General features: G+C 40.8%; 2 protein-coding genes across 2 annotated transcripts; both read left to right on the top strand.

The window, feature by feature from the left end:
• Positions 1 to 928: 928 nt before the first annotated feature.
• Positions 929 to 10051, top strand: GTSE1 (G2 and S-phase expressed 1). The gene is made up of 11 exons (XM_057417820.1): positions 929 to 1032; positions 1755 to 1818; positions 1899 to 2499; positions 2981 to 3151; positions 4085 to 4223; positions 5040 to 5402; positions 5589 to 5661; positions 6027 to 6275; positions 7445 to 7625; positions 8717 to 8857; positions 9837 to 10051. The coding sequence occupies exons 1-11, from the start codon at positions 954 to 956 to the stop codon at positions 9918 to 9920; spliced, it is 2145 nt and encodes a 714-aa protein (XP_057273803.1). The 5' UTR covers positions 929 to 953; the 3' UTR covers positions 9921 to 10051.
• A 2460-nt stretch (positions 10052 to 12511) lies between these two features.
• TRMU (tRNA mitochondrial 2-thiouridylase) lies at positions 12512 to 25165 on the top strand. The gene is made up of 11 exons (XM_057417829.1): positions 12512 to 12632; positions 13026 to 13191; positions 15381 to 15487; positions 16054 to 16176; positions 18064 to 18236; positions 19190 to 19243; positions 19785 to 19851; positions 20654 to 20754; positions 21792 to 21936; positions 22161 to 22243; positions 23373 to 25165. The coding sequence occupies exons 1-11, from the start codon at positions 12548 to 12550 to the stop codon at positions 23517 to 23519; spliced, it is 1251 nt and encodes a 416-aa protein (XP_057273812.1). The 5' UTR covers positions 12512 to 12547; the 3' UTR covers positions 23520 to 25165.
• Positions 25166 to 25853: the final 688 nt, after the last annotated feature.

Raw genomic sequence — 25853 nt, forward strand, 5'->3', positions numbered from 1 at the left:
GAAGAGCGGTCCTCTCAGTAACACCGCCGGCCGTTCGGGAGCTAACTACAAACCCCAAACTGCCCTGCGGTGCCTGTATCGTTCAAACGTGCCAATGAGAGGTCGCGGAGTGCGTCACGTGAGTGGAGGGCGATTTTAAACGTCCGGTCGCCACCGCTACGCTGTTCGGTGCGTGGCCGCCCTAAGGAGGTGAGTAGAGCGGCGGAGGCCGCTACTGGCGGGGGCCCTCGGTCACCCCAGCCGCCCCCTCGGTGACCAGGACGCCGGGGGGTGGCGGCTGGGGCGACAGAGGGCCTCCGCCGGTAGCGGCGGCCGCCACAGCTAGAGGTGTAAGCAGCGTTGTGGTCGGGGGTGTGGCGACCGTGCGAGCTCCCCTGAGGTGAGGCGGAGGGCGGTATGCGAGCAGCTCCGCGCGCACAGGGCAGCTTCTCCTTTCTGAGGGTGTCCGGGCTAACCTCTTGGCCAAGCCTGAGCAGGTTAAGGTGTTAAGGCAGGGACGAGGCTACCTTTGCTTACAGGAATGTCGTATGTGGTGCGTTTCTGGGCACAAACGAAAGGTACTGTCTGAAGCACAGCATGCGTTTCATCCTGTGGAGCCGAGCTAGCCTAGGATTAGTGCCGTAAAAAGGGGTTTTAGCCTGTGGTGGTAGCAGCCTTCTGCTGCGCACTGCAGCTGTATTCATGTAAAGAGTCCAGCTGTTGAATGCAGAATTTGCATTATGGAATTTCATAAATTCTAGGCATCACTGCTGTGTTTGAATGCTTTTTCAGAGATAAAGCATTCCTCTGTTTATGTTAAAACATAAAACATGTTGGTGTCCTTAAACATAACATGTAGGAGTCTTCAAAAGGAATGTTTGCCTCCATGATAATTTGGCAGTATTATAAAATTCTGCGACCTTATTGGTTTTCTTAAACCTACTATATAGGTAATTCTGTATTTCCCAGGCACTATGGAGGAAGCAAAAGAAAAGGCAGCATCTTGCTCAAGTTATGTGATTGAGGAAAAAACGGATATTTGCATGAGTAATGGTAAGTGGAGGACAAGTTGGGGTATTTTCTACCTACTGTATCCCTTATTAAAAGCTAAGCCAGTTCAGATCTGCAGACCTCCTGTATCTGCTTCACATCTTGTTCTGTATACTCATGTCCTTGGATGGGCTGCTGTTGCCGATGTCAGACCTCCAACCAGCCCCAAGAATTTGTGAGGGAGCACTGGTGCTAGAGCATGTGCAGTGGCAACATGTTATCAACTACTCTTCTATATATCTAATCTGAGCTCCTCCCCTTTCCTTATCTGTTTGCTGCTGATTCAATTAATAGTGTACATATTAGCTAACAGTAAAATGAATCTTTCCCACTGGCTTCTTTTACTGTCCTGTGGTGGTTTGAACTGCAAAAGATTTGATTGGTAGGACAACTGTATTTTGCAGCTCTAGATTATATGTGTTCTTACTTTTCTTGACTGGAGGCTGTTAATACCCTTCCCCACAGCCAGATTTCATATTCCTGTTATGGATCCTTAGGAATCGGCATTGAGATCTTTCATCATATTTGGGCATCTATCACAACTATGATCATATTCACAGTTTACCTTTAATTTTTGTCCTAAAATATGCCTTTATTATTTTAATTATTTGAACCTGGTAGCTAAAACTTCCTTTGCCATCTGGCATCAGCTTCACCAAATTGTCAAAGCATAATGCAATCATTTTATTGAAATCCCTACTGCGATAAAGTTCTTCTTGTTACAGTTTCAGACTTTCCTCTTCTGTCTGATGAACAGTTTGATTTTGACCTTTCGCTGTCTCCAGCAAGGTAAGGGAAGATTCTGCAGGTAAATATACCTTTAAAATTGACACATGGTAGGTGCTGGGCTGACTTATTTTTCTTTGCAGTGGAAGTGAAGATGAAGTTTTTATGGGACCTTTGGGACACAAAGAAAAATGTATTTCTGTCAATATTGAAGCACAAAGTGCTGAAAAAGAGAGTGCATCTGTTTGTGATGATAAACTCATGTGGAGCCCACTTACAGGAGAGAAATTCGTGAAAATCTTCAAAGAAGCTCGTCTCTTAGCACTGCAGATAGAGACTGGAAGCAAGAATGAACAGACTAAAATAAAACAACCTGAAGAATTGGAAAACAAGATTACAGAAACATTTGTGGAGGACTCAAAGGCAAAATTAAAAATGCTGAGGAACCAAAATATAGAGGCGAGTCCCAGGGCTGTTAAAAGAGAGACATACTGTGTGTGGGAAAGCCCAGCATGTCAGCTGCCACCTTGTTTCCAGAAGGAATCAGATAAACTTTTGTCAGATGCTGAAACACATGTTCAAACAAGCCCTGTTAAAGTTCTTTTATCTCCTACAAAAATTGCCAGTTCACCTCTGACACAAACACAGAAAACTAAGGAAGGAAACATGAAGGCAACTGGCAAACTGCCAATGGCACAACCTTCATCTACTCTTGGAAAAAGCCATTTGTTGACTACTGAAGAGGTAAAGATAGATTCTGAGCAACAATATTTTCATTAAACATAGCCTTTATGTGTTAGGAATGTTTGAACTATCTACAAGCTTTATTTTTAAAGGTGAACTTTAATCCAGCGTTTCTTTACTTCATAAGATCTTTAGGCAGGAAACATTAATATATACAAAAAAGTCAGGGCAAGATACTATGGTGTAGTATCCAACTAGTTTATATATTATGACATTATACAGCATCTGCCGGCAAATTTGTGTTCCACTGTATTCTGGTTTTGTGAATGATATTATTCCTGGTTTCTGTTTAAATATTGGGGTCTTTGCTGGTAAAATTACTGCGCTGTCCTTGGTGACTTAATGTCACTAAGGACTTGACTGGGTTCAAAACCTTCACTAACTCTTATTTTAGTTTCTTAACAAGATCAATTTGTGTCAAAAGCTTTATAGTGGTTTCTAGACACGAGTAGCTTTTAAAATGTTTCATTGAAATTTGCAGCCCAAACTAGGAAAACATCCAAATATTTCTACAAAAGGAGACTTGAACAGCATGGGATTGCCTGAAGATCTAATTTCTGATAAATCTAGTGCTTATTCAGAGGTCTTTGAGTCTTCCTTGAGTGGCAGTTCCTCAGCACAAGATAAAAAAGCCCTTCCTGCACCAAGTAAGGTAATGGCAAGCATTCTTAATGTGAAAATATTTTTGTGATGTTCTGATAAGAAGAAAAAAATGAATATAGTTTGCTTTCTAATTTAAAGCTATATTGTCATGTGTATAATCGCTTTAAAGCAGTCTCTGTTCTGTAAATGCTGTTCTTGAATGTGTGTTCTAAGGTTATAACACAACATATTCAAGAGCAACTATATATATGTTGGATTTACTGTGTTTCAGCCTGTGCCCATTGTCTCTGGTCCTGTCACTGGGCACCACTGGACACTGTCTTTTCAGATATTTGTATATGTTGATGAGATCCTTCTTGAGCCTTCTCTAGGCTCAACAGTCCCAGCTCTCTAAACCTTCACTCAGATGAGAGATGCTCCAGTCCCTAAATTATCTTAGTGGCCCTTTGCTGAACTCTCTCCAGTAGCTCCAAATCACTCCCATACTGGGGAGCTTTGAACTGGACACAGATCCTGAGGTGTGGCCTTCCCAGTGGTGATCAGAAGGGAAAGATGACCTCTCTCCACCTGCTGGCAGCACTCTTAATGCAGCACAAGATACTGTTACCATTCTTTGCTGCAACTGTATGTTGCTGGCTCATGTTCAGCTTGTCCACCAGCACACTCGGAGCCTTTCCTATAAAGCTGGCTGTTGCCCAGCATATACTAGTGCCTGGATTACTCATTTTATTCTGTAGGTCCATACTCAAGTTTGTGGCAGGAATAGAAACAGCAAGCCTCCCTCCTTGATCTCATGTTCTAGTTCTGTGTAATAACCCAATATAATGAACTGTTTCTGAGAAAGTTCACTTTAAAAACTGTAATCTGAGGAAGGATCTTCTCTAAAATTTACACAAAGTGGTAAAACCAAGAAAAAGCACAGTAAAATAATGTGTTAAATAATTCTTATTTGATTTTGAATAAATTCTATTCTTTGATTCAGCCTGGCTTAAAGAAGGTAACACATCTGAAACTTCCTGGTGTCGGTGTCCCAAGAAAGATTACATCATCTTTGTCATCATTTTCCAGCATAAACTTGAGTCTGAATTCAAGTTTACCCATTTCTCCCATAGGAAAAAATGGTAATCACTTACACATTTGTGCCACAAATCAATTTTGAAATAGCTAAGCATATCTTGGATTTTGGGTTTGGGTATGTTTTAGTGGTGTCCAGTATATACAAGCAGTAAGTGTTTGGAATGGAGAATAAAATTTTGTAGCCCAGTAAATCCCTGTGGACTAAAGAGTAATCTTGGGCTTATACTGTTTGTAAAGTACTGACAGATGTAAGCACCACAGTTCTTGTAGGATCTATCAAGATAATCAAGTTACTGCAAGTTTTTAATTTGTAATTTGTTTCTGGATGGATAATAGTGTATCAGTCAGTAAAAGTTAAAGCTTAAGAATAATTTTACATGATGGAAGTGTCTAGTTGAGACTCATCCTATTAATGAAAGCAACCAACTAGACTAAAAGAATCATACAGAAAACTAAGAAAAGCATTTGTGGGGGAGTTCAGCCCATGGTGTTGATCAGTGTAACTTGAACTATTACCTTCTTGAATGCCTGCTTAAGGGAACATAGCCAACTATGCTGTGAGGAAATGTTGAAAATGGAACTTGAATCTGCAAGCTGTTTTGGCAGTTCTTGAAGAATATTCTTTGACTTGATTGCAGTAATTTGGAATTTGGTGAGGAGACTTTCTAAGATGAGATTGGTGGAGGATTCAGGGAGTAAGTTTTCAGTAGCTGTATGTGTTCTTAAAGCTGAGTTGTTTACAATATTTAAGTTTATATTTAAATTAGCTTGTTTTTTTTCCTTTTGTGAGCATATTCTGCTTAGTCAAAAACTTAGCAATAAGCAACAATTCAGAAGTATAACTTAACTTTCTGTTTCAGGAAAGCCAAGCATGTCTTCAAAAGTTAGTGTGAGTGGCTCTAAGCTTTCATCTAGTACAAACAGGTCAGCCTTTGTCAGACCTACCAAAGCGTCATCTCTGCAGGCTGCCAATGCTGAGGCATCCAGGAGCCAAGTAAGATCAGTTAGTACTCCCAAAATATCTAGTGCTGTAAGCTTAAGTAAATCTTCAGCTTCTGCAACATCATCCGAGGTTGTAGGCAGTGGAATTCAGAGGCTGAGCTCTGCTTCCAGTCTGCATAATAAAGAGGGAAGTGCAACAAAAGGAAGCCTGTGTCCGAAGCCCAAGGCTAGAGCTTTGTCAGTTCCTACAAGTCAAGCTAAGGCTCCAGTGAAGACTGGAGGTAAGCACATACTTTGCAAGAACTGTCTTCTAGCTTGCCTGTTAAAAGCAAATGTTACCTTGAATGGTTGTTGTTTGTTTCATTGCACTTCTGCCCACCTCTTGGAAAGAATTAGTATTTTAACTGAAAGTTATCTGTTACTTAAAAAATAATATGGATAACAACTAATAAAAGTTTTCTCTTTAGACACACCATCAAACAGATCAGCACCAAAGGCAGGACCATCTATTGGTTTACCATTTTGTGGCACATTTGGAAGGTAAGGCTGAACTGAAAACTGAATGTACTGTTTTTAGAATGCAACATGGCTGAGTCCTACAGCAATCTTTAAAAGTTCTAACTTTACTGTCTAGTCCCTTTGGGCCCTCCAGGTTAGCTGTGTTAATGCCTATTAGAACTGATTAAAGAAAGAAAATCAACTCACAACAACAAAACCAGACACACTTCACTGTCCCTCCCCTTTCTCTTCCCCTCCCCCCTGCCGCATCACTATGCTATGATTCTCACTTTATGATAATTACTGTCCCTTACTGACCAAAGGGAAACTGAATCCTATTGTTTAGTAGAATAGCTTGGATAAAACGGTTCCTAGAAGCTTTTGGCTAATGCATGTTCCTTTTTCAGTGCCATGGCAGTGAGCACTCCTGTGAAAGCTTCTGAAGATGGGCTCTTTCAGAATGCTTGTTTCTCTGAGAGGTCTGTGTCCATGACTCCTGCCAGTCTGAAACGGTCTGGTTTACCTACGCCTCTTCGTCGTATCTCAGGCTTTCCAGCAGTGACTCCTAGATCTGCACCAAGAATGGCATTTTCTTCACATGCTGCATCTGTTTGCCAAAATTCCAGCTTTTCTAACAAAAAGACTCTTAGAGCTGGGTAAGACAAACCTCCATATACGAAATGTGTTGTAGGGAAACTGCCTCTAAATGAATTTTAATAATGACTTTCAGGTTTCAAGGACCTCTGCAAAATGCTAGAATAGATCATAGATTCTGTATAGGCCTAATATATCTTTATATCTTGTGACTAGTGAAATACTGCAGTATGTAACATTAAAGAATTATAATCTCTAATAGGAAGTTATTTTTATTTCTTGAGCTAGCAGGAAGCTTAAGACTTGTATCTGTCTGAGAACAGATTTGGTGTTGGTGTTTTTCCTGTTGCCTTTTGATGAAGGGAAGCATCTAGGTTAAATCATCTATTACTCTTAACTTTGCTTTATACTGTTGCCAGTGCTTCTGTAAAATCACATTTTATTAACGTGTCAGTAAAAAAAAAGCCAAGGATTTAGTTGATAACTGCATTTTCTGAGCAGGTTTACCTGTGTTTCATCTGAAAGAACTGCTTGCAGAATGGGTGAATCCTATGCTGCTGTTAATTTTTTTTTTCTGTAAAAATGTCATCTTCATATTATCTGCCCAACATGATCTCACAAGTGGCATATATATGTATGCAGGCTTGTTTCATGGTCAGTGGAGATGAACAATATTAAAGCAGGAATGATTCATGGCTAGAAAGCTGCTGCTATGTGTCATGTTACTTAGGCTAAATGTCCAAAATAGGCTTTTCTCTCAAGGAAGCAATTACTTTCTCTACAATGACTTTATCATATTAATGGGATTACAACCCCAGGTCCTCCAGTTTATGTCAGTACTTCCTCTCAGCAGGGACTGAAGTGGGTTTCTCAGTGATATGCAGTATCAATACTCATTTGCTAGTTGTTTCTTCAAAGCCTAAGAAACCCACCCCAAAATCCTGTGTATGAAGCTTAGGCTGCATATATATGTCAATTTAAGGTTAATTTCTTCATAAATATGAAGTAATTAGCTTTTTTTAACATGGGTAGGCTATACATTTATTGCAGCATGAAATATCTTGTATTTTGCAGGTAACTAGCATACTTTTGGATGAAAATATGGGAAGCCTTGGTCATTTAAACTTGGTTTAAAAAAAATGTTAAGGGCATTGGCTTGTCTGTCTTTAGGAGTTCATGCTGATTAAAGAATGGAGTTATTGCTAATGCTCTTTAATGCTCTTTCCTCTAGTTCTAAACAGACAAAAGAGAGTAAGACACAGATATCTTCTTCAGAAGATGATACATCTCCTCCACCTGTGTTACCTCTTGCACTTAACTTCTCACCAGAAAAAAATGCTACAGAAGTAGTAGAAAACAAATTAAAGGAAGCTGAAGTACAAAATCAATTGGCTGAAGAGAAAAAAGCTGAGGTAAGAAATGATACATTTTTCTACAGTACTAAGCAAACTGCTTGAAAAGAAATTATTTAAAGATGACGGATTAGGGAAAACCAGTACACATGAAGTTAAAATGGATTAACTCCAATTGTTAATTTAGTGCACCCTCTAGTGCTTATATTTAGCACTGAACATCTGTTCAGTGTTTCTACCAAGATTGTTCTGCTAAGGAAGCTGAATGGTCAACTACTTGTAGTTTGGTATTAAATTTCCACTTCTGGATAAGTACAATGAAATCACTGTGGATTTGATTAGAAAAGCAGAGTCACAAGGCAGTTCCTATTGCAGCCATAAAGTAGCTACATTCTAGCACCTAACAGAAGTGCAAATCTGCATACAATGAATGAGGATTAAACCCCAAAGCCCATGTAGCAGTAAATGCTGTAGTAAACTTGGTTAAGGGTCACTTATTTAGTTGAGGAAACACTTTTTCCCCTTTCCCAAGAATCTACTGGCTTCGTGTTGAAAGCTGCTACTCCACAGGCACTAAGGAGAAAGGACTGAACTGGTAGTGCTGAAATAGTAACCTGTCATAGTGGCTACTGATTTACAAATACTCAGTTACAGAATAATCTGTAGATTAATTGATATAACTGCATTGGTATTTTCCTTGTTGACTTACTTGATGTCACAAAGTATCTGTTACAGAACTATTTAGTGCATGTATACAGTAGTTAAACTGGACAAAAAGCATGACTAAAGTTTGGAGGTATATGGAACAGGTTATATGGCTAAGTAAGATTGCACAATAATTGCACTCAAGTAATCTAAATGATTTCAGAGTTATTACTTTTCTATTTGAACTTACCTGCTTTTAAGTGAAAAATTGTTTCATGCCCCAAGGAGCTCTTTTGCTTTGTCTCGCTGCATTTTCCTTATTCTTGATGCCAGCCTATGGCAGGAGCTGAGATTTTACACTGCATGCAAATAATCCTGCATGAAAAATACTCAACCTGTACGTTAAGCCTCTCTTTTGATTATTATGGCTGCATAAATTGCCTAAGTCCTTATGAAAGAAGCATGAAGAACCGAGGGGAAAATCTGAACCTTTTTTTTTTTTTAAGGCCATACTGGTAGATATCGGAGTAGACACATCTCTCCCACACATCTTGGAATGTGAAAATAGACCTCTGATTGACCTTTCCAATACTCCTGAAGTGAGTAAGATTACTCCTCTAAAGCCCATGTTCCCAGGGCAGGTGAAGGTAAGTTACATTTAAGTCTTCTGGTGCAAATATGCTAGCAGAAAAATGTCAAATAGCTGCATGTATTTTGTTTGCAGAGCAGCTCCACAGTACTTGTAAGGATTATTTAACATGAGCTCATATGTTCAGTATGATACTACACACAAGGGGTCTTCAGTAAACAGAATGTAATATTTAAAATTGGTGTGCTCTGAAGAAGCTCAGTGAGCAATATGCAAATAGGAAAAGGAGGAGGATGGAGAAAGAACTTGATGCTTAAAGCAGTTGTCAAAGAATGAAACTGCTCTGGAGCAGGAAGTGAATGCTTTCTTCAGCACACCAGGCATGCTGACTTGTTTTCCTTTTCTTGCGTATTTCCAGTTCTTAAGAGCAGCTGCTCATTTTCAGCAAAAAAGCAGGGCTGTCTCTCCTCTTTAACTCCTCTCCAAATACCCTCCTTAGTTGAAAGGTGTGCATTAGAACCTTCAGTAAATTTGACAGATGTTTCTGGGCAAATGTTTTTTTGTACACTAGTGGCTTGAACCTTTAGTAGAAGCCTTTAGACATTGTCAGATAAATGGTTCTAACTTTGAGGATGTAGCCTTTGGTGATGTTAGACGTAGCTGGGATCAACTTACTATCAGGTCCTTCAAAGCATCTCAGAAGAGGATTACAGAAGTGACTTCTGGAGGCATGCTCAGAAGTGCTCTGCCCTGCCTGGGTGACTGTGTCACTCCAATATGCACAGTTGTGAAACTCAGAAAAGCCTTTTAGGCTCTTAGTGAGTATGGGCAAATAACCACCTTGTGAGAAGCTTGTGCTTATCTAAGAATGAGCTAGATGTTTAAAAACCTGAACCACCTTTGTGTGGTGCTCATTTTCTGGGTGCTGATGGGAATCTTGAACAAGAAAAAAAAGTCCTTGAAGACTTGTTAGAGATTATTGCTGCTAGTTATACACAACAGCTGACTACAGTAGCTAAATTGTTATTTATTTTCAGCTAATTGATTTGAGTTCACCTCTTATCACTCTGAGTCCTGATGTGAACAAAGAAAACCTGGATTCCCCGCTACTCAAGTTCTGAACTTGAGCCGAAATGAAGAATTCTTGGCATCTGTGACCTTTACAGTATTTAGGAATTAATCTTTGCTCATACATGATTTTTTTGAAGATGGCTATAGATTATGTGGTAAACTGTGTTAACACACTAGAATTCAAGCAGTCCTGATGTAGTCTCTCTCATTAATGGTTCTGCTCATGGATGTGGTGCAATGAATGTGTTTAAACTGTTGCTCTAAGGCAAAAAAGATATTCTTTTTACTGGAAGACTTTCTTTTTATTTCCTATGTGCAATGAAGATTTAATTTAAAATAAATGATTTGTTTACCAAATTATTGTACAAAATGGCAATGTATTATTACCGGCCTTGGTTAGGTAATTTTAGTGTTTAACTAACAAATGTTGAGATGTAGGTAAAGGTAGTGGATTCGGGGTGGGTTTTCATACAGAAGTGTAGCAAGTTTAGAAATGTATGTTTTACTGTTGCATGCTAGTGGAATACACTACCAGCAGCAGCTGAGTTTGTGATTCAGAGGAGAAAGCAACAGCTTGCATATTTCTAAACCAAAGCAGAGATATATAAACACTTAAATAAAAACCCCACAACTTTTTAGTGATATATTTGTGATTTCTTTTAAAGAGGAGCTAAGTAGGTTTCTGACTTATACTTTAAGGACTTGTCAATTTGATAGGTGGACCACTTGGTGGATAAAGAACTGGCTGGTTGGCTGCATGCAAAGAGTTGTGGTCAATGGCTCATTCTCTGGCTGGAGACCAGTAACGAGTGGTGTCCCTCAGGGATTGGTGTTGGGACCGGTCTTGTTCAACATCTTTGTTGCTGACATGGACAGTGGGATTGAGTGCGCCCTCAGCAAGTCTGCTGATGACACCAAGCTGTGTGGTTCGATTGATAGGCTAGAGGGAAGGAATGCCATCCAGAGGGACCTGGACATGCTTGTGAGGTGGGCTGATGCCAGCCTTATGAAGTTTAACCGTGCCAAGTGCAAGGTCCTACACCTGGGTCGGAGCAATCCCAGGCACAGCTACAGGTTGGGCAGAGAAGAGATTCAGAGCAGCCCTGCAGAGAAGGACTTGGGGGTGTTGGTTAATGAGAAACTGAACATGAGCCGGCTTCAGTGTGTGCTTGCAGCCCAGAAAGCCAACCGTATCCTGGGCTGCATCAAAAGGAGCATGACCAGCAGGTCAAAGGTGATCCTGCCCCTCTACTCTGCTCTTGTGAGACCTCACTTGGACTATTGAGGACACCAGAACTGCACACAACATAAAAAGGACATGGAACTGTTGGAACAAGTCCAGAGGAGGGCCATGAGGATGATCAGGGGACTGGAGCACCTCCCATATGAAGACAGGCTGAGGAAGTTGTGGCTGTTCAGCCTGGAGAAGAGAAGGCTGCGTAGAGACTTCATAGCAGCCTTCCAGTATCTGAAGGGGGCCTATAGGGATGCGGGGGAGGGATTCATCATTAGGGACTGTAGTGACAGGACAAGGGGTAATGGATTAAAACTTAACCAGGGGAAGTTTAGATTGGATATAAGGAGGAAATTCTTTCCTGTTAGGGTAGTGAGGCACTGGAATGGGTTGCTCAGGGAAGTTGTGAATGCTCCATCCCTGGCGGTGTTCAAGGCCAGGTTGGACAGAGCCTTGGGTGACATGGTTTAGTATGAGGTGTCCCTGCCCATGGAAGGGGGGGTTGGAACTAAATGATCTTAAGGTCCCTTCCAACCCTAACTATTCCATGATTCTATGACTTGCAGGAGAGCCAGGTGTTCTATGCCCCTTGAAACTTCCATTTTGTGAATGTATGCTGTTGCAGGCAGATCTAAATCCTGGGTTAGTGCATGACTACTTACAAACAAGCATCAATCCTCTACCAGTAGAAACTGTTTGGGTGGGGGTTGACCTGGCTACCTGAATACTTCTGGTGTTGACCACCTCTATTGACTAGCCTGTTCACTGGAATTCAGGCACCGTGTTGATAGCTCTATGTGTCTTCAACTAAGACCCAAATTCCAGCCTTCAAACTGCAAGTCAGTTGCTCTCAGGTTCAGGGATGTTGAGGTAGGGTTAGGGCAGGATGTGCAGGAGGCTGCACCGCTCTGCAGTAGTAGCGGAGTCAGCTGGATTAGCCCTTGGCTTACCAAGTTTTAACAAACACAAAGCAATGGAGACAGTTACTGTCTTCGGGTCTTCCTTTGTGCAATTCCATCTGCTGAGTCTTGCTCATACATAGCCGGCGGGCGCCTGCATGAAGTGTGTGTTTGAGGGCTCTGGTTGTCCTGAAGTGAGGAGGGTCGTGGGGCAGCAAGCTCTTCGCATTTCTCCGTTGGGCTTGATCTGACAACGCGTTATCCCCTCCTGCGGGCAGAGCCGGGCTGGCCGCTAGCGAAGGGGAGAACAAACACCGCGAGTGCGTCCCGGGTCGCGCCTCGCCTCGCCTCCGTACGCGAAGGGGTGACGCTGCACTAAGGCGCCTGCGCTGCTCGCGGCGCTGCTGCCTGCACTCCTGCCCGGCGCCGGAACCCCCGAGGGCCGCCCCGTTTACCCCGAGCGCCGTTGGCCGCCGCGCCCGCCGGAAGCGAAGGGTGGCCGGGGCGGAAGCGGCGGTGCCGCGGCCGCTGCGGGGCAGGGGCGATGCTGGCGGGTTCGCGCCGCGTGGCCTGCGCCGTGTCCGGTGGGGTGGACAGCGCCGTGGCCGCGCTGCTGCTGCGCCGCCGAGGTGCGTGACGGGTGGCGGGGCCGGGCGCTGCGCTCCGGCGGGACCGCCCGGCACCCGTCGGGCCGAGTCCAGGCGGCCCTCTCCGCCCTCGGCCGCCTCTTCCGGCGGGTGGGACACCCGGCCTCGGAGCGGCTGGAGCGAGCGGGGAAGGAGGGGATGGGGACACGCGGAGGTCGGAGATACCGCCGTGTTCGGCTGACTTCATGCTGGCTGTTAGCTACAGGACTAAAAATAGCCATGCGGTATCTGAACAGTAACGCTTAGCAGCGTATTCGTTTGACACAGCACTACTCGCGCCTTCTAAAGAAAGTAGATACTCAAGGCTTAACTCGGGTTTTGGTTCCAGGCAGTTGGAATTACATTTTTAAAGTCATTCTTGCCTTCATTTCATAGGCTACCAGGTGACAGGCGTCTTTATGAAAAACTGGGACCCGCTGGATGAGCAAGGAGCTTGCTCCGTTGACAGGGATTGTGAAGATGCTTACCGCGTTTGTCAGAAGCTGGATATTCCTTTCCATCAGGTTTCCTACGTGAAAGAATACTGGAATGAAGTATTCAGGTACAAACACGTTTAAAATGGGTGGTCTTTCCCTGTATTGGTGTAGTACTGTGTTACTGTGGGGAGGCAGGGTGGACGGGTACGTACGGGTCAGTGACAGTTTACTGCAGTTACTGTGAGTGCTAAGAGAAACTACTGAAGCCTGTTAACACAGGCATTATTTTTGCTCTCATTTGTATTCAAGATCAGAATTTCAGTCTTGGTCTTAATATGTTTGTTATTCTTGAAATGAATAGGAGGCTTTTTTCTAGTTGTTATGAGTGTGTAGCAATTACTTTGTTCCAGCTTATTTCAGCTGCTGCCCACAGCTGGCCCAACTTTACTGCAGCTTCATAAGAAAGTAGCAAATGGGGTGCTGTTGTTCTCTGTGTGTAGTTCATGTGGTGCATTTTACATTAGCAGGTGCTGAATCCAGTTTACTAGAAAGTGATCATGAACTAGCCTTGCTTCTTTAAGCTTATAATAGATTTGAAACTGCTCTCTGAAGAGGGTGTTTGGATATTCTGTGGATTTGTTCCACTTTAAGGAGAGAAAGTTCTACTTAGGAAAAGCCAAGTTTTTCTTGGAGGCAGGAGAAGGGAAGTTTATCCTTTATGCACGCAACATAGGTGCACAGAAGTTGTTCACTGACCTTCATTGCCCCCCCCCCCCCCTTTAAGTAGTGCTGTTGTTAACCTTGTCTCAGAAGAAACCTAGTCATGCTACTTCATGTTGAAGTGAGATAGAGTTGAGCACTGAACTTCTGCACGGTCAGTGAGGGAAAGAGCCCTGTTCTGGGAAAGTTAACGCCATGCTTCCCCTCTGGTGTGAGAGTGTATAAATGATACCAAAGCTCCTGAGGGGTGTCTGTAAATGACAGTGACTCAAAGATCATAGCAGATCAGCTTTTCTTTTGCTTCTCATAATTTATTAGTACAGTGTTCCCAAAGTGTCTGTGGCAGGTTAGTTGGTTTGTTTGGAATCCTGTTTTTGTTACAGTCATCACTGACCTGGGATTTACTTTCCTCTGGATCTCTCTTTAGAGGGTTATTCATCAGAAACACCTTTTATCAAGAGAACTATCCCAGGTCTTGTCTTGCCTGTGGTTTGTGCACAGCCTGTTTCAAATCCTTACATCAGAGGGAGATTCAGCAGACATCGTTCACTGCCTTTCCTCCAGTTCTGTACTTTACTTGAAGTTCTGAACTGATGTGAGTCTGTCTTTATGCTGAATCTTTTCTAAGGCTTCCAGCGTACTGCTGCAGTAATTACAAAGAAGAATTGTGTTATCCTATGAGTACAGTGCTGAGTCAGCAAGGGGAGGCAGGTCTGGGTAGACCCAGGTGATTTAATTCTTAGTACGAACTGTTGAATTCAGAACTGTTAAAAAGGAGCTAGACAAAATTAAGGTTATGTTGCTTTATTTTCTGTTTATGAATGTAATGAATAACATGGTGAAGAAGAAGCGACTGGTTCTGTTTCAGATGTTGAAAAGTAAAACCAAATAATAGGGTTGTTGGTGTACTTTTAAATCCAGCCTGTGCCCACTCAGTTTCTCTTGACTTCAGTTACTACTAAAGACAAGCTAAATAATGCAGTGATCAGACCTTTTGGTATCTCAGTGCAGTACTGCTTGCTGGTTTACTTTCTCTAGTTATTATATTAATGTTTTCAAGCAAATTATGCTAAGCACTTTAATTATATGTCAGTGTAAAAATACAGCATGACTGAGAAACTACTTGAATTTCTTGAAGGAAATAAAAAAGAAAGGGAAAAAATCCTATATAAAATTAAGTCCCATGACTGTTTATGGTGGTTTTATTGCAGATTAAGTTACTGAGACACAGTAACCCCTGGTGTGTGCTCTACTGCGCTGTCACTTAGAAAAATGAAGCAGGGTGGTTTAATTCTGGGGAAACAAGTAGGGTGTGTGCTGAGGGCAGCCATGTCTCCCCCAAGGGAGCATTAATTTAATAAAACATGTTTACAAGACTGTGAGTGATCATTTGACCATGTCCTCAGTGCACTTTGGGGAAAATCTTCCAAGCATTGTGTTTTCCAGGTTAACATCCAAGGGGTATTTTATTTCTAACATAACATGCTCAGTATGCCTAGGTCTTGAGTTCTCATGTTTAAACAGATCTTTCAGTCTCAGATAATATTATGCTGTGTTAATAATGTCAATATATATTTGAATCTTTATTTTACAGTGACCTCTTAAAAGAGTATGAATTGGGAAGGACTCCTAATCCTGATATTGTGTGTAACAAGCACATCAAATTCAACTACTTTCTTCATTATGCTATGGATAACCTTGGTAAGGCATTTTCAAGTGTGTCAGTACAGAGTGTGTGCCGTGGAAATACTTAAAGGATACAAACTCTTGAAAGCTTGAAATGGTGGGGGAAAACCTGAGTTCATATGAATGCCTAATTCACCTGTCTCTGTGGCAGTATTCCAGTATTTGCAAAATTTTTTGTTAATAAGTTTGCTTTTAGATACAGAATCATAGAACAGTTCAGCTTGGAAAGGACCTTTGAATGTCATCTAGTCCAGCCCCTCTGCTGTGGGCAGGGACACCTTCCACTAGAGCAGGTTGCTTGTAAATTGGAGCAGATTTACTTTGGAGACATGCATTGACCTGACCATTAAGTTTTACATTCTTAGGTGGTCCTTCCAAGTACAAAAGCACAAGTGCTGGCATGCTCATGAATAGTTTACATTGTTTGAATAGCAGGAGTATGATTATTGTCAGTATAACACTTCTCTATAGGTTTTGTTCATCACTGTTTTCTGCTTTTCTTATTGGATGTTTATAATCCTGTTTTAAACTGAATTTCAAGTATGTGCATTGATGTTTTGTTTTGGTTATTTTATTGATAGGAGCAGATGCAATTGCTACTGGGCATTATGCTAGGACCTCACTAGAGGATGAGGAGGTGTTTCAACAGAAACATATGAAAAGACCACAAAGGCTTTTCAGAAACCGTTTTGAAGTTAGAAATAGTAAGTGGATGCTTCATTTCTTCTTTCATCCTAGGTATGAAACAGAATTTTGAACTCTTGTTTGGTGTCACAATATCAGGGAAGTTTGTTACCTTACACACAATGATTACTATTAAAACCCCAGCCTTTATAGAAGGTTGATAGTGCAAAACAGAATATTTACATTACTGAAAATTACCCTGACTAGTCAAGTATTACATTTTCTATTTTAAGAGTTCTAATCCAGGTTCAGAGGGAAGAATAAGCATTTCAATAATGAACTTTCTGGAGGAGTTGTAATGTGGATTAAGGAGACAGGGGAATCTTCTGTTCCCCCAGAGAAGTATTTCAAGAAATCTTTATCTAGTATTTTCATGACTTACGTAAAATTTTCTTTTTTTAATGTTTCATCTATTTTAGAGAATGTATTATTTTGTTATTCAGTATAGATAGAACTCATCATGGGGATATGCTTAAGTGGAATTTTAGAATCAAGGCTTTGAAACATTAACATTAAAATTAATAACATATACTTTTATAAAATAATTGGACTGTATGTTATTTTACTGGAAAAAATCAGGTTCTTACTCAGTAATTCACCCCTTCTGCCTCATTTCTCTGTTCTCCTATAGAAGCTTGGTTTTCCTAGGTGTATCAAGGCTCTGCCTGCACTGCAGTCGTAAAGTGCAAGTGCAGCATGTGCAGACATTTTTAAGGCTACTATTCTCAGGTCAGCAAAGGTGCTAGGAGCAGTAATGCAGGTTTTTCTCTTTAATAGTCTGCCTGTGGCTGTATATATTCAGAGGCTGATCTCAGCACCACAGTGGTTCTCCTGTTATCGGTACAAAAGCCAGCCTGATGGGTGTTGTTTTGGGTATGTCTCTGCATGGCACTAGCAGAGGTTGGATGGCAGTGTAGAGAGTTCTCAAATAGCTCTGCAGTAGGCCATAATGCAGTAAAATAACTTAGATGAAACTGGTGTATATGGTGAGAAGCATGTTATACCCAAAGGAAAAGAAACTTGTAAGCACCCGGTATGCAAAGCTGCCACAGAGATGTTTTTGTGTTGTAGTGTCCCCTTTTTTGATTTGGAATTAAAGGGGCTTTTTTGCTTCTTTGTTTTAATTTTATTTCTGGAAAGTTGAAATGGGCACAGCAGAACAAATGGTCTGTACTTGTGGCAGACTGTGATTCACTGAGTTGTAGGATTTTGTGATGTTCTTAACAGTTTTACTGCCCTTTACTGAGATTTTGTATTATTAGTTGTGACTGAACTATTGGCCTGTAGTTAATGCTTGAGTCAAGAAGTAGAGTTTGCACAACAGTAAAGTTATTAAGTCTTAAAAGAGAGTGGACAGAACATGACTGAAAAGCCATATCAATTTTATTTTCTTTGGGCAATTGGGAGACTTTGTTTTTAACCAAGAAGTCAAACTTGCCTCTCTGAGCACTGGGAATAACTGCTTATCGTTCAAATCACTGATCGATAGCGCTGTAATTTCAGGGCAAAATTAGATGTCTTTTTGAAGAACGGTATACTCTAAAATACTCAGATCTTCATGTCTCTTTCACATGTAATGGTTGGTTTTGCTTTTCATATTGTTGATGTCCTTGCCAGTGACACATGCAGTATTATAATAGATAAGACAGTTTAAGACTTCATAAGATTCTGCACTCTACAAAGTCAGAATCATTCTGGATCTTACTAGTGGTGAGAAAGTGCCCAAACATTTTCAGTTAGATTTTGGAAATTAAAAAAAGCAAACCCGTGAACAGAAGAATACTTTCTTTAACATGTATTTGGAAATAAACTAAAATGTTGATTATCAAACAAAATACTAAAGGAAGTTGAACTATTAAAGGGAATCCCCTTTAATGTTGAGGTGCTCTGTATTCTGTACTTTGCAGCTGTGAAACTCCTTCAAGGGGCCGACCTCTTTAAGGACCAGACCTTCTTTCTAAGTCAGATCTCGCAGGATGCTTTGAAGAAAACCATTTTCCCTTTGGGGGATTTAACAAAAAGTTTTGTCAAGAAGATAGCAGCGGAACACGGCCTTCATCATGTGCTAAAGAAAAAAGAGGCATGGTAACACTTAAACTCTTTTGATTTTTATTTCCTTCTAAAGTAGACTTTCCTGAACTATTTGAACCTTAAAACTGTGACAGCTTGTCTGTCTCTGAGCACTGTAATAGGACAGGTTGGGAAGCAGCTTTATAGCTGTCTACTTGCTTAAAAGAACTTTGATGAGCTTGTGGTTAGTTGTGTGTTTAGCTTGCAGATTATTTGTCTGCCATTATGTCTCAGAAGACCCAAGATGAAGGTGAATGTGTTAGGATGCTGTGAGCCTTAAGAAAAGTATTGTCTATCACAGCAGGTGAGAAGCCTTTGGTCTGTATTTTCTGTAGCTGTTAAAGGCTTTCTCGCTATAATTGTTTTTCAGTATGTCTTTATGAAACTGGATGATGCTGTTTTCCACAGTTACTCTTTAAAAAACAAACAAAAAGTTCTGTTCTCTAAGAACTAACACTTGATGAGTTGATCCCAAAAAATTGTAATGCAGGCACCAATTGTATTGCTGATGCTGTCTTCGTCACTTTTAATACTCATATTCCTCCACTGTAAATGGGTGCCTGAAGAATGTAGGCAGTAACTGAAAAGGAAAAGCTGTTTTTGAAAGATGTTTTCAAGGGATATATCTTTACTGTATAACTTGTGTTATTTTGTTCTTTAATCTGCAAGAGCCTTCTGTTTTTAATATGTACACAGTATAGTTACCAAGGTTAATGTATTTATTTGGTGAACATATGTTCTGTTTCCCATTATTTCTCTTTTATGCTTATGGCTCTTACTGATACTGTACAAAATTAGTTTACCTCTTCTGGAGCAGGTGTTGTGGTTTGGTTTATTTTATGAGATGCCTAGCATAGTTTGGCTACATGGGGAGGGAGTTCTGTTTTGGACAGATCATTAATAGACAGTATTTCAAATGTTTTTCTTTGCTATTATGGATTCAATACCACATTTCCTTTTCAGAGTATGGGAGTATGTTTCATTGGTGAAAGAAACTTTGAAAATTTCCTTCTCGAGGTGAGCAATGTTAAATCTATGCCAATCTTTGCTCTGTTCTGGTTTTCAGTAATAATTTATAACACTGTCTACAGAAACATCTCCAACAGCTTTTGGCCCACACTAAGTTACAATGTCCGGTGTCCTTTTGCATCCCAAGCCTACCCAGAAGCAAATGCCAAGACCCTGTAGGAAGTACCTTTCACCTCCATCCCTGAACAGTCAGTCTCTTTCTGTAGCAAAAGGAGTGTGTGAACTTGTAGTGCTGTGCTTGTGAGGCTCTGTACTTGTGAGTGGTTGAGATGTGAGAGAGACAGATGGCTGAATCCTGCTGTCCCCTGCCATTAGTAAGGATGAGGGGTGGGGTGAAGCCCAGAGTTACTGCTGATAGGGACTGCCCTACCTTTTGTGTCTAAAGCAGAATCAGGAAAGAGCTGCTTGGGTAGAGTTTGCTGCTTGAAAAGTTAGTTTCCAGCTTCAAGAGAATGTAGTGACAGAACCTAAAATACACTGACGGGGTTTTTTTGGGCCATCTTGTGACTTCTCTCTTCCTATTTGGTAGTATTTAGAACCTCAACCAGGTAACTTTGTTTCCATTGAAGATAAGAAGGTGATGGGAAAACACAAAGGTAATTGGCTAACCCACCTTAATAACTGCTTTTAGATAAATGGAACAGTGCTGCTTATATTTTGAGGGACAAATTTTGTGAATTTCCAAACCAGTTTTTCCCTGTTTGAGAACTCTAATAATTGTGGAAAACCTACTTCATTCAATAGTAGAGCCTTAAATTGCAACTGATTTTGACTGTGTTCCATGTTGCAAGAAAGTAATTGATAATTACAGGGTGACTCTGTTGATACTAAGTGGTGGTTAATTTAATACCAAGAGACCATTGTTCATTTAATTATTTCAGAATGACTGTGCTTCGGTTCCAGAATCTTTAGTACCTGAACTTTGCAGAACAAATACACCATTCATCTCAGTGATGCATAGCAGGGCATCGCCAAACATGGGCAGCTTATGTTTTCCTTTTTTCTGTGTGTCCTTCCTTTGCTCTCCTCAGTTCTGACAACTGAGTTCCTCTCCCAAATAGTTTATGGGAGTAGAATGTTCTTCTAGGAGGTAAAAGTAAGGGAAACTGGTAAGACTAAGTAGTAATAAAACAACAAATTGAAGCTGAAATGTTTGTCTTTTATAAACCCTAAGAATAGCACAATAGAGTTTGAAACAGATGAGTTTGAAACAGTGTGCTTCAGGTACATCTTTGAAGTAGATGCTAGTTCAGCTTGTAATTGGCAGACTTCTCTAAGACAGCTTGGTTTGTTATTGTTTGTTTAGTGGTAAAGTTTTGGGGAAAGGATTTTAACATATTTTTCTGAAGGTAAAAGGTGAAAAATTGCTTCCAGCATTACGTTTTTGTATTTCTTTAGGTTGGTTCCTCTACACCATAGGCCAGAGGGCTAGACTAGCAGGCCTGAGGGATGCTTGGTTCGTTGTAGACAAAGATGTCAGCACTGGAGATGTCTTTGTGGTGAGTTAATTCATACTGGTATTGCAGATGACTAATGCAAGCATTTTGTGACTCCTGCTGTATGGAATGTGATTCTGACCTGGACAGAGTTCTTGGCTTTCTTGGGGGAAACAAGAACTAACTAGTGTAGCATCAGCAGCTTTGAAACATCTTGTCCAAACTGGCTTTTCTTGAGTAGAAAATTGGTTTAGATTTTGGCATAGAACTTTTCCAGATAAAGGGCTGAAAAGATACTGAAAAGAATCAGCCAATTTACTGAGCTCTCATTTTCCACTCTAAAACAGTTTATTGTAGTTATTGTGACACAGAGTATACAGTGTGTATTATCTTGGTTTGCTATGTATTGCTACTTTCTTTTTCTAGTAAAAGAAATAGTAGCCAGTAATAGAGTTTAATCATTTTGAAAACTGAGGCAGAATACATATAATACTGCAAATAATTGTTGAGTTAATGACTAATCATATGAAACAACTGAGAGTTCTGCAGCTTGCAAGCATTGTTAGTGTTTCTTGATGTTCGTGCAGTTGTTACTTAGTACTGAGGTGGTTATAATGAGGTGATCTGCTACTTGTTGATATGCCTGGGGGGAAAAAATCATAATCAAAAGAGAGTTGAGAGGGAAAAGGCAGGACCACTAAGAAATCTTATTTATGCCCTGCTGTAAGGTTGTGCTTGTGCAGTGCCCTTGTTGGGGAGGTGTTGAGTTGGGAAATTAGAGAAGAGGAGAGGTAGCATCTTGTTGAAATGGGATGAAGAGGGCAGTACATGTCTGAACTCTGTCAGAAATATGATTGAAGGAAAAAGAATACAAGAAGCAACATGACTGAGATGTAGAAAACTGGCTTTTCAGGCTTGCTTTAGCCTATTCTTTAAATTAAAGGCTTCCACCTGGAAGCTGATTAAGTGCTAATAAATGCTTGCTTTCTTCCTCGTTTTGCCTTCATTTTGATACGGCTTGATGATTCTTCTATATTTCAAGCATTACAAGTTATGTGCTCTCTGTCAGAAACATCAGCATTAAATAAATATATTTTAAGGCACCATCAAGAGATCACCCTGCTCTGTACAGAGACCTGCTGCGGACAAACCGAGTGCACTGGATAGCAGAGGAACCTCCCGCATTGCTCGTTAGAGAGAAGATGATGGACTGTCATCTCAGGTTTCGGCACCAGATGGCACTGGGTAATCAAACCTTGGTGTTTTGGGGTTGTTTGTTTTGCTTCGTTTGGGCAACTGTGATCATGTGTTCAGTGTTGTTTTGCAGAAATAGTTGAAATGTTTTGGCTTGCCTTTCTAGAGTGTCTTCATAAAACAGTTCTGTGTATAATATCTTGAATTACATCTGTTTAACTTTTAATGTGAACATAAGGATTAACTGGCAGGTATTTGGCCATTTTCTGCTCTAGTGCCGTGTGTGCTGACTCTAAACCAAGATGGAAGTGTATGGGTGACACTAGTGAAGCCAGCAAGAGCTATCACACCTGGGCAGGTAAGTTATTAAAAGTGATTTTCTTTCCTATTTTGTGTGTTTTGGCATATCTGGCTAATAAAATAGTAGATGGAGCAAATTAATATATTTTCATGAGAGCAGTTAGCTCTATTTTGGCTATTCATCAACTATTTTGAAGGAGGTTGTTTCTAGTATTAAATGCTCTGTTGTTATCCATATAATCTGAGAAACTGGTTTACAAGTTTAGAAATAGATGAAAACATCTCTGGTAAGAATTGTATATGCAGAAATGAAATCTGTTGTGTTCAAGTAATAGATTTAAAAAGGCATTAGTTCTATAATTGGCTGCTTAATACAGTTTTAGGGTTCAAATTTGATTAGTGAGGATCTGTGTCCAGTGAATTTCATTGTCCCAGGACAGTACTGAGAAGAGGTACTGTGTAGTGATGCTTTCTAACACTGCTAATACCAGGATACTCCCATAACACTGTAAACCAGTAGTTCTCAAGCATTTTCTGCGTGCCCTCTCCTAGCATGTGTTCTACCCTCCCTCTCTCACCCCAGAACTTGGGAGCCTGTGGGATGCATCAGGAGGGAAATTGAGAACATTTTTTAATGGAGAGGGATATACTTGAGAGAGGCGAGCTGTGAGCTGAGCTGAGAGGACTCAGCCAGGGCTGATGACAGGCAGAAGAAGCCCCTGACTGCCAGGAGCTGCTGAGCCAGTAATTGGGCTCTTTACTGCAAGGTAATGAGACAAAGCCAGGAGGTTTGTGCTCCTTCTCTCCTGCAAGAACCTCCTGAGCACATCAGGGAGCCCCAGTCACTTCCTTCTAGTAGTCCTTGGTCCGCTTCCTGTTTGGGAAGCGCCACTGTAGCCCGTGGAAGGTCAGGTGAAAATGCAGATGGTGTTACATACATCACCCCCTTAGGGAAAGGAAGCTTTCCAGCACAATCCATTCCACCTCAGTAGTTGAAGAGTTTTGAGATAATCTTGTAGAAGTTCATGATGGAATTTCCACCAACATGTTTATATTTACAGTTGTGTAAACCTACAATCCTTACTGCCAACAAATACACTCGCTACCCAGCAGGTGTTGCACAGCCTAAAGTTGTTCACCATGCCATTTTCTAGCTGCTGAAAAGGCTTTTCCTGTTTTTCTCCTAGTTTGCAGTGTTCTACAAGGGTGACGAGTGCTTGGGCAGTGGGAAGATCGTAAGGATGGGCCCATCCGTGTACACCATGCAGCAGGGCAAAAACCGAGAAGAAGGTCCAAAGAAGGAAGAGATTGATAAGATAGAACCAGCAACCTAACACGTGCGTTTGTTTATTGAAGGACTTTGGAGAATTTGCTGCCTGGGCATAATAAAACTAATAATAAGCACATATTTTGGTGATCTGTATGTTCTTAAGGCCAGTTGACCATCAGGTCCCAGCTCTTGACTTTTAACACTGAACAGGCTTAAAACTAAAGCCAGTTTGGTACAATTTTACTGGTCTGAATGGTGATATTTATATTAACATGTATCAAGGGATCTCTTAAAGTTGTTCTGTAATGGTAGTTACGCATACAAGAATTTTAATATAAAAATTATTTCTGAAATCGTAAATCTATCTTTTAAAGTGTATATGAAATACTTTTTTCTTACTTGAAGATACCTGTCCCTAGGTGAAGTATGTGTGTTGTTTTACAGTAATGTATGTTTGTGTTTTGAATTCTGGCAGAGGAACGAATGACATTTGAGCGTTTTGAATGAAGTCCAAGCAACAGGAGCTTTTTCACTTTATATAGTTTTTTAAGAAATGGCTCGGATTCTTCGCTGCGTTAAGCGATGGTTTCAGAGGTTTACCTGATCCAGAATTACAAGTGAAGGGGCTTAAAACCAGTCTTGATTGTTGAATTTTTTTCATACAACTGACTGATTTTATGTAGCTGATGAGGGCTCTTTGGTTTGTGTTCTGGAGAAGAGAACACATTGTGGTGCTTCAGAAAGATACAAACTCATATGCATTTCCTCATTATGTAGCTAACTTCATGTAGACCCATTAATAATTACACGTGGCCATGTGTCAATATGGCATGGTACTAGGAAGAAATTGATACCCCTGTCCAAATTATCTTGTTATCTATATTATTATTCAAATACCTTATTATTAGTAAGATTTGGGAGCATAACGAGGGCACCCTAAGCTTATAATGAAGCTATATTACAGCAAGTCAACAGAAATGCATTCCTGTCTTTCAACATGGTAGTAGGAGGTCACTGCCCCTAAAGCACAGTGGCGCAGGAGCAGGACTTTACAGAGGAGTGTGGAATTTTGAGACTTGCATCCAGTTTGGGTGGTAGAAAAGCTGTACCATGAATAGATCTTTTCAGAGATCTGAAGGCTTGAGTTACATGGACGTCCTTTTCTGGTGTCTTTAGTATCTTCTAGGAATTCCTTTTATTTCCTCTGGTAAGAAAAGTAAAAGGCAATCTCTTCTTAGAAGTGTGCAAGTAAAAGGCAGAGAAGATACTCTTCAGTGTCTGCCTGCTAGTCTGGCAAAGTTAAACACACAGTTCAGTGAGCCCTATGGAAAAAACCCCAAACCCTGGACTGTTATATCTTTATGTACGTGTTTGACGTTGCAATAGATCTGATTGAGAGGGCAGAAAAGGCATCCTTTCTCACTGGTGCCAAAATTAGTTCAATTTAGAAGTTTGTCTCTAAATGTCTCTCCGTACACAGATTAACTGTAATGACTGTTCATGCTTCATGTCATCTCCTGATTTGTGTTAGGTTAGTTGTGTTATGGGTCCTGGTCACGACTTTTATGTGGTTTTCCAAATGTTTTCAGTATCTTTCCTGAGCCTTTTGTCTTTACAAAATGTAGAGTTAATTCCTAAGGAGTTAATGCTCCACATCGCCCTCATCTGAGTTTTCCAGTAAATGTCCCAATTAAAATCTTCACAAATGTTTTGTGTTATACTAGTGTGGTTTTTATTATTACTTATGTTCAGCCTGGAGAAGAGAAGCTGCGTGGAGACCTCATAGCAGCCTTCCAGTATCTGAAGGGGGCCTATCAGGATGCTGGGGAGGGACTCTTCATTAGGAACTGTAGTGATAGGACAAGGGGTAACAGGTTAAAACTTAAACAGAGGAAGTTTAGATTGGATATAAGGAAGAAGTTCTTTACTGTAAGGGTGGTGAGGCATTGGAATGGGTTGCCGAGGGAAGCTGTGAATGCTCCATCCCTGGCGGTGTTCAAGGCCGGGTTGGACAGAGCCTTGGGTGATATGGTTTAGTGTGAGGTGTCCCTGCCCATGGCAGGGGGGTTGGAACTGGATGATCTTAAGGTCCTTTCCAACCCTAACTATTCTATGATTCTATGGTCTGTAGTACTTGTTTCCACTGTTCTGGTTTGGTTTTAAACCCACTTGCTCTTAGACATCTTTTAAACCTGCTCCCAAAAAGTTTTCTAGGCGAGAAAGCTACTTGATAAATTTGAGTAGACTTTGCTTTCAGAACAATAAAAATAATCCCTCAAAATTTTGTACAAATCTGCTATTATTTTTCCCAAGAAAACGCTGATCCTGCCCCATGGGTTTAGAAGTTACTTGTGGTTTCCTGGGTGTGAGCATTACTGCAGTGATGGGTGGAGCTGCT

Source organism: Pezoporus wallicus, unplaced genomic scaffold (assembly GCF_028554395.1).
Source record: "Pezoporus wallicus isolate ANWC-B61680 ecotype Strahan unplaced genomic scaffold, APGP_CSIRO_Pwel_v1 contig_5542, whole genome shotgun sequence".
Lineage (NCBI taxonomy): Eukaryota > Metazoa > Chordata > Aves > Psittaciformes > Psittacidae > Pezoporus > Pezoporus wallicus.

What these genes read in the sequence shown, in the direction of transcription:
- GTSE1 (XM_057417820.1), top strand. Translation starts at nt 954, where the DNA reads ATGGAGGAAGCAAAAGAAAAGGCAGCATCTTGCTCAAGTTATGTGATT. An exon ending in GGATATTTGCATGAGTAATG is followed by an intron (nt 1,033 to 1,754) that starts GTAAGTGGAGGA and finishes TTCTTGTTACAG; the next exon opens with TTTCAGACTTTCCTCTTCTG. An exon ending in CTGAAGAGAAAAAAGCTGAG is followed by an intron (nt 7,626 to 8,716) that starts GTAAGAAATGAT and finishes TTTTTTTTTAAG; the next exon opens with GCCATACTGGTAGATATCGG.
- TRMU (XM_057417829.1), top strand. Translation starts at nt 12,548, where the DNA reads ATGCTGGCGGGTTCGCGCCGCGTGGCCTGCGCCGTGTCCGGTGGGGTG. An exon ending in TACTGGAATGAAGTATTCAG is followed by an intron (nt 13,192 to 15,380) that starts GTACAAACACGT and finishes TTTATTTTACAG; the next exon opens with TGACCTCTTAAAAGAGTATG. An exon ending in GGTGATGGGAAAACACAAAG is followed by an intron (nt 19,852 to 20,653) that starts GTAATTGGCTAA and finishes GTATTTCTTTAG; the next exon opens with GTTGGTTCCTCTACACCATA.